Raw genomic sequence first — 17,831 nt, forward strand, 5'->3', positions numbered from 1 at the left:
CACCCCTTTCTGGATCACCTTCTATAACATTCACCAACATCACCATGAAATGGCCACCATGGTGTTCAATCCCTAAACTACAGCCTATTTCACTTGGAAATATATTGTATTCCCTCCTCCCAATAAACCCTTTCTCTTGTTTGAACAAGTGAAAATAAAAATTGTGCCAAAATTTCTACTCTGTTGATAAAAATTTATTCTGATTCGTTCCCCCTAGGGTAAAAAGAGGCAAAGGGAGTGCAGAAGGAATTGAAGAGCAAAGAAATCCAACACTTAAAATGGTAGACTCTGCCGAATTGGCTGTGTATGAATACTTAACGACCATCTGCTACTTTAAGAATGAATATTTGCAAACATCAGTCGAAAATTTGAGATCCTTTTAGACAGGGGATGTTTACAAAATGAATTCTCATTTAAGGGAACTACTGCCTTCAGGATTTTGGTATCAATAACAGTAGCTGCTTCTGAGCCTAAGAAGTGGTTATGTAAAAACAATTAAAGCAAAAAAAAAAATTAATTAAGGGAGGATGCGCTCTGTTTCTATAGCTGCTCTAACCTTTTATTTTGACGTGAGATTTCTTGGCCTCCACTCAGATAGCAACCACCACCCCACACTTTCTTCTCCACACCCTTTACAAATGGAATTCCGAAAGGAGGCACTTTCGAGTTCCTCCTGGGAAATGTCTCATCTTGAGGACGTCTCGGTGCAATAACTGAGATTTCATCTCCTTCTTCCTCTGCACTCCGCTCTGCCCATCGCTTGCCCAGAGATCTCCTTAGGAATCCAGAGGAAGCAAGGAATCCAGAGGAAAACAAGCCCCAGTCCACAAGCCACAGCCTCTCCTCCCCAGGACCGCCAGTGCGCCGCCTTGGCATCCGGGTCCGGGGAGAGAGGAGCTTGCAGACACCACGCCGCTTGTTTATCCATCCGCGCCCCGGGTCAAACATCCCGGCGGGGCGCTCCCTACCGCATTTCAGACTCTTTCCTCCCAGCGGTTAAAAAATACAAAACTGACCCCGCTAATGCCTCTTCCCGCAGGCGGCAACACAAGGCATCCCTCTAACTCCTACTACTCTCCCCCTCCTGGCCGAACGCCGCAATCCCATCAAATCCAAGATCTGAGTTGCCCTGGGAGAATCACAAGCGCACCCCAAACCACCACAGGGCAAACATCCTCGCCACTAGAGGAAAGACACCAGTTCTCACTCACCCCGGCACCCCCAAACCCAAGCCCTGGGATCCGGCCCCGCCAGGGCCGCCCCGCCCCCCGGGAGAGCGCCCGACCCACCCGCACCTCCTTGGAGAGACAGCAGGGGACCGCGGGTCTGGGCGCCGAATACCTAACGTAGCCCTGAAAATCCCCGGCCTTCCACGCCCCCATTGAGTCGGCCCGCCGCGCTGAAGAGAGGGGGGTCCCGCCCGCGCCTCTGATCGGGAGGTGCGGGGACCCAGATCCGCGTGCCCCTCTCGGGCCGTGGAGGGGACCCACACCAGCGGCCCCTGCTCTGGCCGCCGGGGCGGGGGGAGCGCGGTTCACACCAGCCCCCCCTCACCTCGGAAGGGCGAATCTGGCGCGCACCTCCCGCTCAAGAGAGGCACTCGGACCTGCGCCTCCCGCCAGGGCCGCCGAGACCCCCCGACTGGCAAGTGATCTCGTCCACCGGGGGCAGCCCGGCCCGCGTCCCCCAGCCCAGGCGCACCAGGCACCTCTCCCCCACCTCCCTGCATCCTCGCGGGCCCGGCCCCTCACTCACCCAGAGCTCGATGCCCCAGCTCATGGTGCAGGGGGCGGGAAGGGGCGCGCCGCACGGCGGGGCGCGGTCCCCCTCCCCAGCGATCCCGTTTCCCCGGGAGATCCCCGCGATCGAGGAAAGTTCGTGCTCCGTGCGGCCGCCGCCTCCTCCGGCTCGCCGCTCCTCGCCTAGGGTCTCCGCGGCGCTCCTCTTCCCCGGTCGCTCCTCGGCAAAATGGCCCGAGGAAGCAGCAGCCGCGGTCGCCGCAGCGCCCGCCCGCCCCACACCCGAGAGCGAGGGGTGGGGGAGGGGTGGGGCGGGGCCGCGCGCCGGGGGCGGGGCCGGCCTGACAGCTCGCGCACGCGCGCGCCCCGCCCCCGGCCCAACCTCCCCTCGGGAGCCCCCCGCCCGCGTGGCCCAGGGGTCCGGAAGGACTTGCAGAAAGCTGGGGGCCCCGGTGGGACCTGCAGCCGCCGGCCTCCCCGCTGCCGTTTTTTTTTTTTTTACTTATTAGCAGCCACACTCTCTGCTCTTAGGGACAAACCACTCGCCTGCGAACGAAGCCGGCCCCTGTTATTACGGGGGCTCTGCCGAGGCCTGAGGTTGCTCCCCTGCGCCGAGCGCCGCTTTGAATTTAAGGACCATGCTTTTCGTTGCTCAACCATCAGAGCTGGCTCGAGGGGGTCTTTTCCCCCACCGCCCGGGAAGCCTTGGAGGCCCGGGGGGCTTTCGCAGCCTTGCGCGGGTGGCCGTGGGGCCAGGTGCGGTGCTGTCTGCGTACTGCACACAGAAGGACTCGGAGGCCGAGAGCGACCTAGCAGAGTGGCTGGGGAAAGAAGTCCAGGGGCGCACAACCGGTGATTTCTAATCTCTGAAACCGGTGATTTCCGACTTGTTCGGCCAAGAAACTCTCAGACGTTGAAATCACGTTGCCGCGTAGTGGGTGAAAAAAGCAAAGGCTCTGGATCCACAGATTCGCGTTTCTGGTTCCAGTCCCGCCAACCAGCACTCACTAGCTGGGTGGCCTAGGACAAGGCCTCCACCTCTGTAGAAGCTCAGAGCCTCCTCCCCCACCTCCCGCCAAAGGGAGGCAGTAACTACCCAGCTCAGCGAGAGATGACGACCACCTGTTACCCGGCCAGTGGTTGGTAAACTGAGAACAAATTTTTAAGTAGATACGGACTCCTTTTTCCCTACACTCCCAGAGTATACACAAATAACATTCCAGGATTGTGTGTGTGTGCGTGTCCCACTCTTTGCGACCCCATGGACTGTAGCCCACCAGGTTCCTTTGTCCGTGGAATTCTCCGGGCAAGAATACTGGAGTGGGTTGCCATTTCCTTCTCCGGGGGATCTTCCCCACCCAGGGATCCATCAGGGTCTTCTGCATTGCAGGCGGATTCTTCACTCTCTGGGCCACCAGGGAAGTCCGATTCCAGGATTGGGACTGGAGAACTGTTTGGGTTCCGACTCCTTCCTCTGAATCACTAGGCCCTTTCTCCCCCAACTTTTCTTTCTTCCTCAGCTAATCCTACTGACTTTTCTGACTATCTGTGAACTCCTAAAATGGGCCCCATTTAAGAAGTATTTGAGCTGCCTGTCTCTCTAATCCCACTACACCCAGCTTCAACCAGCTTATCATTCTTCTCCAGGAGAGGGTGGAGCAAGGGTGGTGTTCTACTCTTGCAGATAAACCAAGTCTGCTTCCTTTGTTGGACAGGATTACAATAAATTTAAACTGTCAAACCTGTTTTGGTCTGTCTTTTTTCAGTAAGGAGTTCCTTCCACCAGTTTGTTGTTAGTGTGCGTTTTAAATATTTTGTTCTCAGTTACCCGGTCTGGAAACTCTGTACTCCAATCCTGCTAGACCTGTAACCATCATAACAGCCAGTCACTTACCTCCAAGGTACATTCATTAACAGCTTGAGTGAGTTGGAGGGGTCAGAAACTCAATCAATACTGCACAGTTTAGTTTGCTATTTGGAAATGCTGAGTGAAATGCAGGTAATCTAACAGAACCCTGCCTCACAAATCACCTCAATTTCTTCTGCCAAGATTTACTGTTTTTTCAAATACAGTGATCTAATCTCGACTGCCTTCTAGAAGACTTATCAAAAACAGTGACTTGTGAAAAGATGCTAATCAGGAGGAAAAACAACCTGCAGCTCTAAAGAAGAGAAACAGGGGGACAAAGAGCAAGAGATAGCAGAAAGAGAGAGAGAGAGAGAGACCACATTAAAAGGAAACCTTTTAAGATGAGTAAGCAGGAAACAGTTATAGGAACCCATTAAAAGCCACAGCAGCACTACTGTATGGAACTAGGTTAATTAGACCACACTGCAAATACCTTTAACTTCATTAAGTCTGGTGGTAACTGAAAAAAAGGGTTGAAGGTATCAGAATCTCCAAGAAATCAAAGGAAAAGTCACCACTGATTTTAAAGCAATAGAAACCAACAGGATTCAGCATAAAAAGAAATAAGCTAGCAAAGAAAAAGATTAAATACAGCACAGTATCTTTTAGGAGGAACTGAATCCATTTCAGTTTACCTTATAGTAAAAGGGAGTGAGTTTAAGAGAAGAACTTCTATTAACAAGTCACTGTGACTGACCTGCTTAGGAATCAGTTTTCACAAGAGGTATTGTAAATCCTGTGGCTTCCCCACTGGCTCAGTAGTAAAGAATCCATCTGCCAATGCAGGAGACGGAGGTTTGATCCCTGGGTCAGGAAGATCCCCTGGAGGAGGAAATGGCAACCCATTCCAGTATTCTTGCCTGGAAAATCCCATGGACAGAGGAGCCTGGGGGGGCTACAGTCCATGGGGCTGCAGAAGAGCCGGACATGATTTAATGCCTAAACAATTGTAAACCCCATTTATGTAAATACTGAAAAGACCTCAGTTCAGTTCAGTTCAGTTCAGTCCTGCAGTCATGTCCAACTCCTTGCAACCCCATGGACTGCAGCATGCCAGGCCTCTCTGTCCATCACCAACTCCCAGAGTTTACTCAAACTCATGTCCATTGAGTCAGTGATGCCACATAACCATCTCATCCTCTGTCATCCCCTTCTCCTCCCACCTTCAATCTTTCCCAGCATCAGAGTCTTTTCCAAAGAGTCAGGTCTTCGCATCAGGTCACCAAAGTATTGGAGTTTCAGCTTCAGCATCAGTCCTTCCAATGAATATTCAGGACTGATTTCCTTTAGCATGGACTGGTTGGATCTCCTTGCTATCCAAGGGACTCTAAATTACCTAGGGGATCGGTTTGGGCTATATACACCTGTTTTACCTTTTAGGAACATGTGGAGAATACTGATTTACAAAGTTATGATCTTGGCAGGTGACTACATAAATTCCCACTGAATAATCTGATCACACAGATGTTATTAGCACTGAAATAAGGTATCTAGAAAATATAGACCCTGTATAGTTGCCATGGAGTTAGAGGTAAACAATTCTAATAGAGTCTTTCAGTAACTCCAATGCTCTTGCTAGTATAAACATCTAATTCAGGGGCTTATATGTAGAGATATCACTATCTAATCTATTTAAAAAGCTTCCTTGTTCTTCAGTTACTAACTCATGTCCAGCTCTTTGTGATCCCACGGACTGCAGCACGCCAGGCTTCCCTGTCCCTGACCATCTCCCAGAGTATTATCAAACTCATGTCCATTGAGTCGGTGATGCCATCTCACCCTCTGTGGCCCTTCTCCTCCTCCCTCGATCTTTCCCAGCATCAGGATCTTTTCCAATGAGTTGGGAAAGTATTGGAGCTTCCGCATTAGTCCTTCCAATGAATGTTCAGGGTTGATTTCCTTTAGAATTGACTGGTTTGATCTCTTTGCTGTCCAAGGGACTTTCAGGACCTTCAGCACGACAGTTTAAAAGCATCAATTCTTTGGTGCTCAACCTTCTTTCTGGTCCAACTTTCACATCTGTACATGACTACTGGAAAAATCATAGCTTTGACTATATGGACCTTTGTCGGCAAAGTGATCGCTCTGCTCTTTAATACACTAAGTGGTTTTGTAATTGTTCCATTGGGATCCTAGTGTTACACTACTTATTAGGTCTGTGGCCTTAGATAAGTTACTTAAACTCTCAGAACTTCACTTAAAACACAGACCTCCAAGGTTGTTATGAGGCTGAAAGAAGGGAGCTGGTGTGAGCACAGAGTGGATAGCCCCGCACAGAAACCTGTAGAGCTTTGGCTTATTTCCCTTCTCTAGGCCTCAGTTTCCTCCTCCATAAAATGGACATAATGCTTTGCTCCAAAAGTTACTGCAAAGATGAAAAGAAAGAACACATGTAAAATGTCCTAAAATGTAGCACATGGGGGCACAAGTATCGGTTCCCTATTTTTCCTCTTATTTTTTGGAGGATTTTTACTTCCTCTATCAAGGAAAGCAATCCTTTAAGCACTCCTGATTTGGCAAAACAGATTGCCTGAACTACCATTGATTGGTTGTCTATCACTGAAGTACTCTTCTTAATGAGATGCTCAGGATTTCTTTTTTTTTCCTTTAAAGTAGGTTCCATTAGTTTCCAGCTTAAAATTCTCCATTTGTTTAGCATTCAAACTACTTACTAAGGACCCAAGAAAGCAGTGGAGTGGAAAAAGTTGGAGTGGAATAAAAGGAGAACTCTGTCGTGAGTAGAATCTTAAGACTGCAACCAATTTTTGTACTCAATAATGGAATTCCCCTGAAGGTCTATAAAGATGTGCATAAAATCAGGAAAAACCAGTTGTCTGTGGCTGAGCAAGTTACACACTGTGCCACCAAATTGAGGAGAAGTGGATTGGAAGTTTTTCTCCAACCTGCAGGATTCAAGATGTATCAGGGGCTAGCTTTTCCAGGAAGATGACTCTGCAAGGAGAGTTGTGGGCATTCCCCAAGCCCCAAGAAATGACATTTCAAGTCAAAGAATGAAAGTGACATTTGACTTCTGAATATATTGCCAAGCTCTAGTTTGACCTCTGGTTCCCTGTACTGTGTTTATACAGAATTTTGATTGGAAATGTCATCTCTTTCTATAAGAAAGACAAGCAACAATCATAACTGGAGAATATTAACCCCATAATTACATTAAATATCTCTGTTTCTAAACTGATGTCAAACATTATTAATCACACTAGATTCAAACTCCAAATTCTGCTACTAGTGGCAAACTTCAGTAGATCTTGCAATGTTAGAGGAAATAGAAAAATAAGACCCACTTGACAAAGAGGGTAAGGCCGAAAGTCAGCTTTAGGATGTAGTCTTTCCAGACCCTCAAGGCTTTTTCAGTCAGTACCTTAAAGTTTAATGCCCCTTTGAAAATGTGGCCAGGGAGAGGCAAACCTAACTTGCTCTGTTACTCAACAGGTCTGTTCCCAGTTACAGTATCATGATTATGCAAATAACCTGCTCTTGAAACTCTGAAATCATGTGCCTAAGTAAAATCGCCAAGATAGCATTTTCATAGAATTTGAGAAGTAACTATCTAAAAAACCCTTTACTTTCAGTTCAGTCCAGTCGCTGGGTCATGTCCAACTCTTTGCAACCCCATGGACTGCACGCCAGGCCTCCCTGTCCATCACCAACTCCTGAAGTTTATTCAAACTCATGTCCATTGAGTTGGTGATACCATCCAAACATCTCATCCTCTGTCGTCTCCTTCTCCTCCCGCCTTCAATCTTTCCCAGCATCAGGGTCTTTTCAAATGTCAGTTCTTCGCATCAGGTGGCCAAAGTACTGGAGTTTCAATTTCAGCATCAGTCCTTCCAGTGAATATTCAAAACTGATTTCTTTTAGGATGGACTGGTTGGATCTCCTTGCTGTCCAAGGGACTCTCAAGAGTCTTCTCCAGCACCACAGTTCAAAAGCATCAGATCAGCTCAGATCAGATCAGTCGCTCAGTCATGTCCGACTATGCGATCCCGTGAATCGCAGCATGCCAGGCCTCCCTGTCCATCACCAACTCCCGGAATTCACTCAGACTCACGTCCATCGAGTCAGTGATGCCATCCAGCCATCTCATCCTGTCGTCCCCTTCTCCTCCTGCCCCTAATCCCTCCCAGCATCAGAGTCTTTTCCAATGAGTCAACTCTTCGCATGAGGTGGCCAAAGTACTGGAGTTTCAGCTTTAGCATCATTCCTTCCAAAGAAATCCCAGGGCTGATCTCCTTCAGAATGGACTGGTTGGATCTCCTTGCAGTCCAAGGTAGGTGTTGCAAGAGGGTATCAGAGGTAGGTGTTGCAAGAGGGCACATCAGAGGGCAGACACACTGAAACCATACTCACAGAAAACTAGTCAATCTAATCACACTAGGACCACAGCCTTGTCTAACTCAATGAAACTAAGCCATGCCCGTGGGGCAACCCAAGATGGGCGGGTCATGGTGGAGAGATCTGACAGAATGTGATCCACTGGAGACGGAAATGGCAAACCACTTCAGTATTCTTGCCTTAAGAACCCCATGAACAGTATGAAAAGGCAAAATGATAGGATACTGAAAGAGTCAGGTCAGTAGGTGCCCAATATGCTACTGGAGATCAGTGGAGAAATAACTTCAGAAGGAATGAAGGGATGGAGCCAAAACAAAAAGAATACCCAGCTGTGGGTGTGACTGGTGATAGAAGCAAGGTCTGATGCTGTAAAGAGCAATATTGCATAGGAACCTGGAATGTCAGGTCCATGAATCAAGGCAAATTGGAAGTGGTCAAACAAGAGATGGCAAGAGTGAATGTCGACATTCTAGGAATCAGCCAACTGAAATAGACTGGAATGGGTGAATTTAACTCAGATGACCATTATATCTACTACTACTGTGGGCAGGAATCCCTCAGAACAAATGGAGTAGCCATAATGGTCAACAAGAGTCTGAAATGCAGTACTTGGATGCAATCTCAAAAACGACAGAATGATCTCTGTTCGTTTCCAAGGCAAACCATTCAATATCACAGTAATCCAAGTCTATGCCCCAACCAGTAACGCTGAAGAAGCTGAAGTTGAATGGTTCTATGAAGATCTACAAGACCTTTAAGAACTAACACCCAAAAAAGATGTCCTTTTCATTATAGGGGACTGGAATGCAAAAGTAGGAAGTCAAGAAACACCTGGAGTAACAGGCAAATTTGGCCTTGGAATACGGAATGAAGCAGGGCAAAGACTAATATTTTTGCCAAGAAAATGCACTGGTCATAACAAACACCCTCTTCCAACAACACAAGAGAAGACTCTATACATGGACATCACCAGATGGTTCAAGAGCATACTTCACCTTTAAATCTTTGTAATTTGTGCTCCCTTTCTTTTGTTGTTCAGTTATTAAGTTGCATCTGACTTCGACCCCATGGACTGCAGCATGCCAGACTTCTCTGTCCTTCACCAACTCTTGGAGTTTGCTCAAATCTCTCAGTTCCAAACTAATGACTGGCACAATATAGTTCTCAAATACCTGAAGAAGCTATTTCTCATAAACTTTTGGACAGATGTCACTGGTATGTGACCCTGTGAAAGTCACATAATAATTCCCAAGTGAAAAGGAGCAAGGTATAAAAACCCAGCTTTGAGCCCTTGTCAAACTGTTTTCCAGAGACTAAAAGACAAAGGTCTCCTATTTTATAAACTGGTTATTCTAATATAAAATTAAGATTCTTCCTGATCAATCCGTTTTTAGAAGCCTATTATTTTCAAACTTAAATCCAGAGATTCTCAAAAATGGCACCTCACTTTAAAAAGTATAACACTCCAAAACATTGCAGATTCCCTTTAAAAATGAAGGGCGTGTGTGCTTAGTTGTATCTGCCTCTTTGTGACCCCGTGGACTGTAGCCCGCCAGGCTCCTCTGTTCGGGGGATTCTCCAGGCAAGAATACTAGAGGGGGGTGCCATTTCCTCCTCCAGGGGATCTTCCCAACTCAGGGATCAAATCCCCATCTCCTGCACTGGCAGGTGGATTCTTTACCACAGAGCCAGCTAGGAAGCCTCCATAAAAAAAGGAAACTGCACTTAAAAATCCCCATTTCTTTTGACAACTAGTTTGATACTGACGTGAGGATCAGTTGACTGTCTGGTTTTTCCTCTTACCTAAAAGAAAGTATCAATTATTTTTTATTTCTTCCATGTTCTTTCATATTGCTGATTTTTAAAATGCTTTCTGAACATTTCTCTTGAATTTCACTTCATAAGATACTGGCTACTCAAGACTGGGATTTTATTTTTTGAAAATTTAAAAGAATTTACAAAATAATGAAATTTTAATAAAAAGAATGCCATGTATGGTACAGTACAAGAAGCAGAGAGCCAGTTTTAAAGCACATGAGGTCCAGTCCTGGATACTTGCCCAAAATTACCTAAGTCCTTGTGTGATCCTGAGCAAATCATTTTTGAGTTCCTTGCATTTGTTTTCAAATCCATTAATAAGGTGAAAGAATTTGTTGATTTTCTAAGGACACTTCCAGCCTTGTATGAGATTAATTTTTTATAACAATTGCAGGATAAGGATTAAATGTGGGCAAGGCCTGCATGAGAGTCATTTATAAATTATCAGACCACCCTTGAATGAATTTTTCTAACCAAGTCTTGTCTTTAAGAAAGGAACAAAAATACAGACCATACAAAGATTTTGCGGTCTTAAATGAGATAATGTGCACAAAGACCCTAATGCTGGGAAAGACTGAAGGCAAAAGGAGAAGGGTGTGGTAGAGGGTGAGATGTGTTAGACAGCATCTGACACAATGGACACGAATTTGAGCAAACTCGAGGAGACAATGGTGGACAGAGGAGCCTGGTGTGCTGTAGTCCATGGGATCACAAAGTGTAGGACATGACTTAGTGACTAAACAACAACAACAACATATAAAGTACTTAAGAGAATATTTGGCAAACTTAACTGCTTGATAAATAGATTAACTATTATCTCATTTGTGGATTTCTAAGACAATAAAGTTTCTTGTTCTAAGCTTCTTCATCTGTAAAATTGTGTAGTAAGATCAGACGAGAATTTTGTTCAAAGAAGTAAGATGACATATCCATAATACATGGCTAAAAATCTCAGGTTGGAGAAAGAAATTTAACTACCAACTAGTAAACATTGCCTTTCTATCTTCCTGGCTACACCTTAGTGCCCTACTTTTGTTCTTACAGAGGGTGTGACAGAACCTGTACTAGTGTTTTACCTCCCAGCAGTGCAGGACACCCCAGTTTGATTCTTGGGTCGGGAAGATCTGCTGGAGAAGGGATAGGCTACCCACTCCAGTATTCTTGGACTTTCCTGTGGCTCAGCTGGTGAAGAATCTGCCTGTAATGCAGGAGACCTGGCTTGGGAAGATCCCCTGGAGAAGGGAAACGCTACCCACTCCAGTATTTTGGCCTGGAGAATTCCACGGACAACCCAACTGAACCACTTTCACTTTCAAGAATTCATAGATTCATGACTTTGACTGAGACTGCACAGCTAAAAGATCTGGGACTCTCACTCCTCTACTCTGTACTTCCCCTCCTGATTTCTGTTAACCTGAGTGCAGCACTTTATTCACTTTATTTTCATTTAGATATATCATATTAACTTCAGTTCCTAGTTCCAGTTAAAAAGATTAGGAATCTGATTCTGTCATACAACACTGATAGTCATGCAGTATTGGGGGATTCCTTGTGGTTTTTATTTTCTTCTCTTTTGTTTAAATGATTGCCCACAAAGAGCATGCATTGTGTGGCAAGCCAAAAAAAAGCAAAACAAAAAAACACCTAAAAAGTAAATAAACCTAGCTAGTCTATTGGTAATTTTAATAAGCATTATCTTTTTTTATAACTCCATGATAAAAATAGCGATTTGGAGGCAACAAACTACTGAATTCTTTCATTAAAGGTCTCTCTACAAATTCGAAAGATTAGAAGCAAGCCAAGTTTCCACACAGGATTAAGAGATTCATACTCTAGTGGTTGGATGAAATAGCATGAAGCGATATAACGGTATTTAGCATTTTCCACGTGATTCCCACTTCAACCTGGAACAAATGACAATCTCTCAACTTCAGTTTGCTTACCAGTCAAGTGTGTGTGGGGGGAGGGGGGGAGGTTAATACTTACACCTACCTCCTATCTCATCAGACTGTTCCAAGGATTACATGCAAAAATGCACCCAAAAGGCTTAACGAAGTGCCTGATACGTTGTCCTTGTTTAGTCGCTCAGCTATGTCCGATTCTTTTGCGACCCCATGGACAGGCTCCTTTCTGTCCATAGGATTTCCCAGACAAGAATACTGGAGTGAGTTGCCATTTCCTCCTCCAGGGGATCTTCCCAACCCAGGGATGGAACCGGAGTCTCTGTGTCTCCTGCACCGCAGGTGGCTTCTTTACCGCTGAGCCACTGGGGAAGAAGTACCTCATAAAGGCGCAATAAATTACTAAAACCACCTCATCAAAAATTTGCGTTAAGTGCCTCAAAACACAAAAACAAAACCACCCAAGGACTGATGACAAGCCACGAACTTGGTTTTTCTATCGAGTGAAGGCTGCTCAGGGCAATCGGTCCCATCAACCGCCAGGCACCCAGGAGGCATTCCCCGCCTAGGAACGCCAGGTCCCTCGGTGGGCCCACGGTCGCGCAGGCCCAAGGTCGCTTTCCAAGCTCCGCGGGGCGGAGGCAACGCTGGGGTTTGTCCAGCCCAGCGACTGTTACCATGGCAACCGCCACGGCTACCCACTGCGGGCGCACCTCTTCTGGCTAAACCGAAAAGTCCTCACAGCAGAGGCCAACTGAACGGCCCCGAAGTGTACCCGCCCCGCTCCCGGGACCGCAAACTCCAGGAAAAAGGCTACAATCCCCCCGCCGCTGGCAGCAGAGAGCCCGCTTTCAGGAGCTTCCGGCAGCCGCCGCCCTTTAACCCCGGAAGTGGGCGGGAGAGGAAGCAGCTGGTGATGCTGGAACAAATATGGCCGCCCCGGCGCCCGTCGGCCTCTCGGGCTCCCGCAGTCCTCGGCTAACCTCCGGCCTCCGGTTGTTCCCGCTGTTGGGGCTGCTGCAGCTGCTGGCCGAGCCCGGCCTGGGCCGCGTCCACCACCTGGCGCTCAAGGTAAGGGCGACCAGGGCCTTGCAAGACCAGGGCGGGGGACAGAGGCCGAGGCCGCTCCCTGATGCCGAGGGGCAACTTTTGGCCCAGGGGAAGTGGGGATCGGGGGGTTGTCTATGAGCGATTGTATTCCCGCCTCTATTCCCAGTCGCGGCCTCTCTCTCATAGGGGTCTGTTGGGAACTGTGGGAATGGCGGGAGTCCTCGGTCGGTCTGGAAAGGGTAGAAGATTCCAACTAAGAGAGGGAAAGGGGCTGAACTGCGGCGTAACCCCGAAGGACTCTCAGGGGGCTGTGCTTGCAGTCCTGTTGGCTTCCCTGACTTCGTTGCCTAGAGCAACTTGATCTTCCTCCTCCCTTTCATCTCCAACTTCTATCCCCGACTTCGCTCGTCCGCCGTCTCCTTTGGTCCATCCCCCTGGTGCCTGGCGGTTTGGAAGGTGCGCGGAACCTTTGCCTCAGTTTCCCTGGTGGGCGTGGCGGTCTCTGGCCTGAGCAAAGGGAGCATCTCCAGGAGGAATTTCAAATCTCGCTTGAAATCCGTTACCGGAAATTTAAGCCCAGCAATGAAAATATGTTTTTGATTAGAGGCCCTTTTTATCCCTCGCTTCTGTCATTGTCTGTCTAGGGAAGAAATTTACGATAGGCCTAGAATGAACCCTTTGTATCCTGCTTTTTAATTCAAAACATGCCTCCAGGCGATTTAGCTGGTTAATATATGAGACCAGGAAAAATAAATCGTTGTGACCCCAAACCTTGTACATAATTTTCATTCTGTAAGGTATTCTTAGCAGAATGAGGTTTCAGCAGTGAGAAAGTTTATCTTATTAAAACCTAGTACATTAACAAAGCAATGTATTTTGTGACTGTAGTTTAAAGAATACAGAATCTGGATTAAAAAAACCTGACTAGACCCATACTGTTATTTGTAAACAATAAATATCCTGATTAAAATGGTTGTCAACTGCAGGGAGAGAAATGAGTCTTGGCTCCTTTTGAGAATATGCTGAAAGATATTGAATCTCTTCCCAGAAAATGCAGGTAGAAATGTAGGCAAAACTTCTTGGAATTTATAGGGCTTTGTAATCCTGCCAAAGCTTATCCATAGGTCTTAGTCCCCAGGCCTGTGACTCCAAGAGATGAACTCCTAAAATTCTTTCACTTTATAATTTAGGATCTTGAGTCTTAGGTGAAATCATGTAACTGAGTTTTTGTAGCTTATAAATTAGAGAACAAAACTAATACTGACCTTGAACGCACTGAACCATGTCTCTTGGCTTTAGGCATGTCTAGAATTAAAATGTCAGATGGCCAGCATCATTAGGTAAATATTAACAATATAGAAGGAAAAGTATACTACCCTCAATGGGAGAAGCAACCTGAGTTGGTGTAATTCTGGTGATTGATTTCTCCATATTGTGCTACATTGCTTCAGTTTAGTTCAGTTCAGTTCAGTTGCTCAGTCGTGTCCGACCCTTTGCAACCCCATGAATTGCATCACCCCAGGCCTCTCTGTCCGTCACCAACTCCCGGAGTTTACTCAAACTCACATCCATCAAGTCAGTGATGCCATCCAGCCATCTCATCCTCTGTCGTCCCCTTTTCCTCCTGCCCCCAATCCCTCCCAGCATCAGAGTCTTTTCCAATGAGTCAACTCTTCACATGAGGTGGCCAAAGTACTGGAGTTTCAGCTTTAGCATCATTCCTTCCAAAGAACACCCGGGGCTGATCTCCTTCAGAATGGACTGGTTGGATCTCCTTGCAGTCCAAGGGACTCTCAAGAGTCTTCTCCAACACCACAGTTCAAAAGCATCAATTCTTCGGCGCTCAGCTTTCTTCACAGTCCAACTCTCACATCCATACATGACCACAGGAAAAACCATAGCCTTGACTAGACGAACCTTTTTTGGCAAAGTAATGTCTCTGCTTTTGAATATGCTATCTAGGTTGGTCATAACTTTCCTTCCAAGGAGTAAGCTCCATTGCTTAATGTTTTTCATCTTTGTTTTCTCAAATACTAGATGCCTGTTCTATAATCAGTATTGCACTTGTTTCTCTCCTCTTAAACAGTCTGACATTTTGCCCAAGAAAGTGAAGTCACCTGAAGGGAGCCTGTCAGAGCAGCAACGTTAGATTGTCTTATTTTGCTTGAGATTGAGAGAGAGAATTTCAGCCATACACCAGAATAGAAAGAATAGTATAATGAATTCCCATGTAGCTGTAACCATTAACCAATGGCTAATTCTGCTCTATCCCCACACGCATCCCTTCTCAGGTGCATTCTTTATTTTTTAACTAGAAAACAAATCTTTTTTTCTGTTTAATGTGTTTACTTATGTGGCTGCCTCTGGTCTTAGTTGAAGCAAGTGGGGTCTCAGTTCCCCAACCATGATCGAACTGCACTGCAAGGCAGAGTTTCAACAGCCAGGTCACCAGAGACGTCCCCTTTTCATTCTTTATTCCGTTTCCTCATTCCATGTTACATTTCCCATTATTCTTCTAGTCTTCTCAAATTCCTTGTCTTTTGTTTTTTAGATTTTTGGAAACTCTTGAGGCATAGTTTGTATACATTAAAATCCATACATTGTAAATGTACAGTATGATTGTTGGTAAATTTACTGAGTTACGCAGCTATCACCACAATCCAGCCATAGAACATTTCCATCACCCATGTAAGATCTCTTTTGTTGGTTTACAGTTAATTCCTAGTCTGACCTCCAGCCCCAGACAACCACTAATCTACTTTCTGTCTGTATAGATTTGCCCTTTCTGAGTGTTTCAAATAAATGGAATCACACAGTATATGGTCCTTTTTGTCTGGCTTCTTTTACTTATGTTATTGAGGTTCATCCATGTTGTACTGTGTATTAGTAATTCATTCCTTTTAATGGCCAAATATTTTTTCATTGTATGAATATATCACCTATGCTCAGCCATTTACTAAGACATATGAACGTTTGGGTTTCCATTTTTGGCTGTTGTGAGTAATATTGCTGCAAACATTTACATGCAAGTCTTTGGGAAACATGTTTTCCTTTTGGGGGTTGATAGCTAGGAGTGGAGTAGAATTGTTGAGTCATATGGTAGATAGCTTTCCGGGTGGCTCAGATGGTAAAGAATCCACCTGCCAGTGCAGGAGACACAAGAGATGTGGATTCGATCCCTGGGTTGGGAAGATCCCCTGGGGTAAGAAATGGCAACCTGTTCCAGTATTCTTTGGGCTTCCCTGGTGGCTCAGAAAGTAAAGAATCTGCCTGCAATGCAGGAGATTGGAGTTCAATCCTTGGGTTGGGAAGATCCCCTGGAGAAGGGAATGGCTACCCGCTCCAGCATTCTTGCCTGAAAAATCCCATGGACAGAGGAGCCTGGCGTGCTACAATCCGTGGGGTCACAAAAGAGTCAGATACGACTGAGTGACTAACACTTTCACTTTTTTTTTTCATGGTAGATCTGTATTTAACTTTTTAAGAAACTGCCAAAGTACTTTCTAAAGCAGCTGTACCATTTTGCAGTCCTACCAGCAATTTGTGAGGGTTCTGCTTTCAACATATTATGCCAACATTTGTCCTTCTCATATTATTTTCCAGTGAATCAGTCATCATATTGTTTGATCCTTAAAATCCATAAATGTTTTAGTATATATTTCAGTATGTACCTATAAGAAATAAGGACTCTTAAAAACGTAACTGCAGTATCAGATGACACCCTTATGGCTGAAAGCGAAGAGGAACTAAAGAGCCTCTTGATGAAGGTGAAAAAGGAGCGTGAAAAAGCTGGCTTAAAACTCAACATTCAAAAACTAAGATCATGGCACTTGGTCCCATCACTTCATGGCAAATAGTTGTGAAAAAAAATGGAAACAGTGACAGATTTTTTCTTGGGCTCCAAAATCACTGCAAATGGTGACTGCAGGCATGAAATTAAAAGACACTTGCTCCTTGGAAGAAAAGGTATGACCAACCTAGACAGCATATTAAAAAGCAGAGACATTACTTTGCCAACAAAGGTCCATCTAGTCAAAGCTGTGGTTTTTCTAGTAGTCATGTATGGATGTGAGAGTTGGACCATAAAGAAGGCTGAGCACCGAAGAATTGATGCTTTTGAATGGTGTTGGAGAAGACTCTTGAGAGTCCCTTAGACTGCAAGGAGATCAAACCAGTCAATCCGAAGGAAATCAATCCTGAATATTCATTGGAGGGACTCATGCTGAGGCTGAAGCTCCACTTTGGCCACTTGATGAGAAGAACTGACTTATTGGAGAAGATGCTGATACTAGGAAAGACTGAAGGCAGGAGGAGAAGGGGATGACAGAGGATGAGATGGTTGAATGGCATCACCGACTCAATGGACACGAGTTTGAGCAAGCTCTGGGAGATGGTGAAGGACAGGGAAGCCTGGTGTGCTGCAGTCCATGGGATCGCAAAGAATTAGACATGACTGAGTGACTGAACAACAACGACAACAATGTCATTTTAACAGAAAGAAAGATAAAGTTTAATATCATGAAATACCAAATCAGGTTCAGATTTCCATTGGTCATAAATGGATTTAAACTTTTTAAAAATCAGAATCTAAATAGTGTCCTCACATTATGATTGGTTAATATACCTCTTTGTCTGTGTTGATCTGGGGAGGGGGCGGGGGGCTCACTCCTTCCAGCTCCCCTGTCCTGGATTTTGCTGATTATTTCCTCGTGGTGTAGTTTAGTATGTTCATCTATGCTTCCGTCCTGTGTGGCCTAGATTTGCTGGATTATGTGTGTTTAAGAAAAACTAGAAATCCAGGCTTTCAAGTGAAACTAGCTAGCTCAAACTCAAATTTAAAAACAAAAACAAAGCACTGTGTTGGCCACATGTAGCACATTTGTGGGCCAGCATAGTCAGTGGACCGCCAGTTGAGGAGCTGTTTAAAAGAAAGAAGTGGCCAGGTAGGTGACCATAAGCTAGCTCAGTTAAATGTTACTCTGTTTTCTAAAATTCAGTTTGTGAGAAAAACTAAATTGACGTATCATTACCCCACTTGCTTTGTATCTGAAAGCAGTCTAA

The 17,831-nt window shown here is 45.7% G+C and overlaps 2 protein-coding genes across 15 annotated transcripts in view; one reads left to right on the top strand and one right to left on the bottom strand.

Moving 5' to 3' along the window:
- The window catches only part of FNBP1 (formin binding protein 1), a 135,715-nt gene extending 133,475 nt beyond the window's left edge, over nucleotides 1–2,240 (bottom strand). For 6 of the 14 annotated variants that reach the window (XM_044926443.2, XM_044926447.2, XM_025261846.3 and 3 more), the window contains exon 1: nucleotides 1,756–2,036. In XM_044926443.2, the coding sequence (XP_044782378.1) occupies nucleotides 1,756–1,779 (24 nt within the window). In that variant the 5' untranslated portion in view covers nucleotides 1,780–2,036. Of the gene's footprint in view, nucleotides 1–1,755 lie in introns of all 14 variants that reach the window. The other 8 variants (XM_006044114.4, XM_044926445.2, XM_006044112.4 and 5 more) reach the window with 4 other exon arrangements.
- Nucleotides 2,241–12,604: 10,364 nt separating this feature from the next.
- GPR107 (G protein-coupled receptor 107) overlaps nucleotides 12,605–17,831 on the top strand; it is a 56,521-nt gene continuing 51,294 nt past the window's right edge. The window contains exon 1 of the mRNA XM_025261848.3: nucleotides 12,605–12,791. Coding sequence (XP_025117633.3) covers nucleotides 12,651–12,791 — 141 coding nt within the window. The 5' untranslated portion in view covers nucleotides 12,605–12,650. The remainder of the gene's footprint in view (nucleotides 12,792–17,831) is intronic.

Source organism: Bubalus bubalis, chromosome 12, assembly GCF_019923935.1.
Source record: "Bubalus bubalis isolate 160015118507 breed Murrah chromosome 12, NDDB_SH_1, whole genome shotgun sequence".
In the NCBI taxonomy this organism is placed as follows: domain Eukaryota; kingdom Metazoa; phylum Chordata; class Mammalia; order Artiodactyla; family Bovidae; genus Bubalus; species Bubalus bubalis.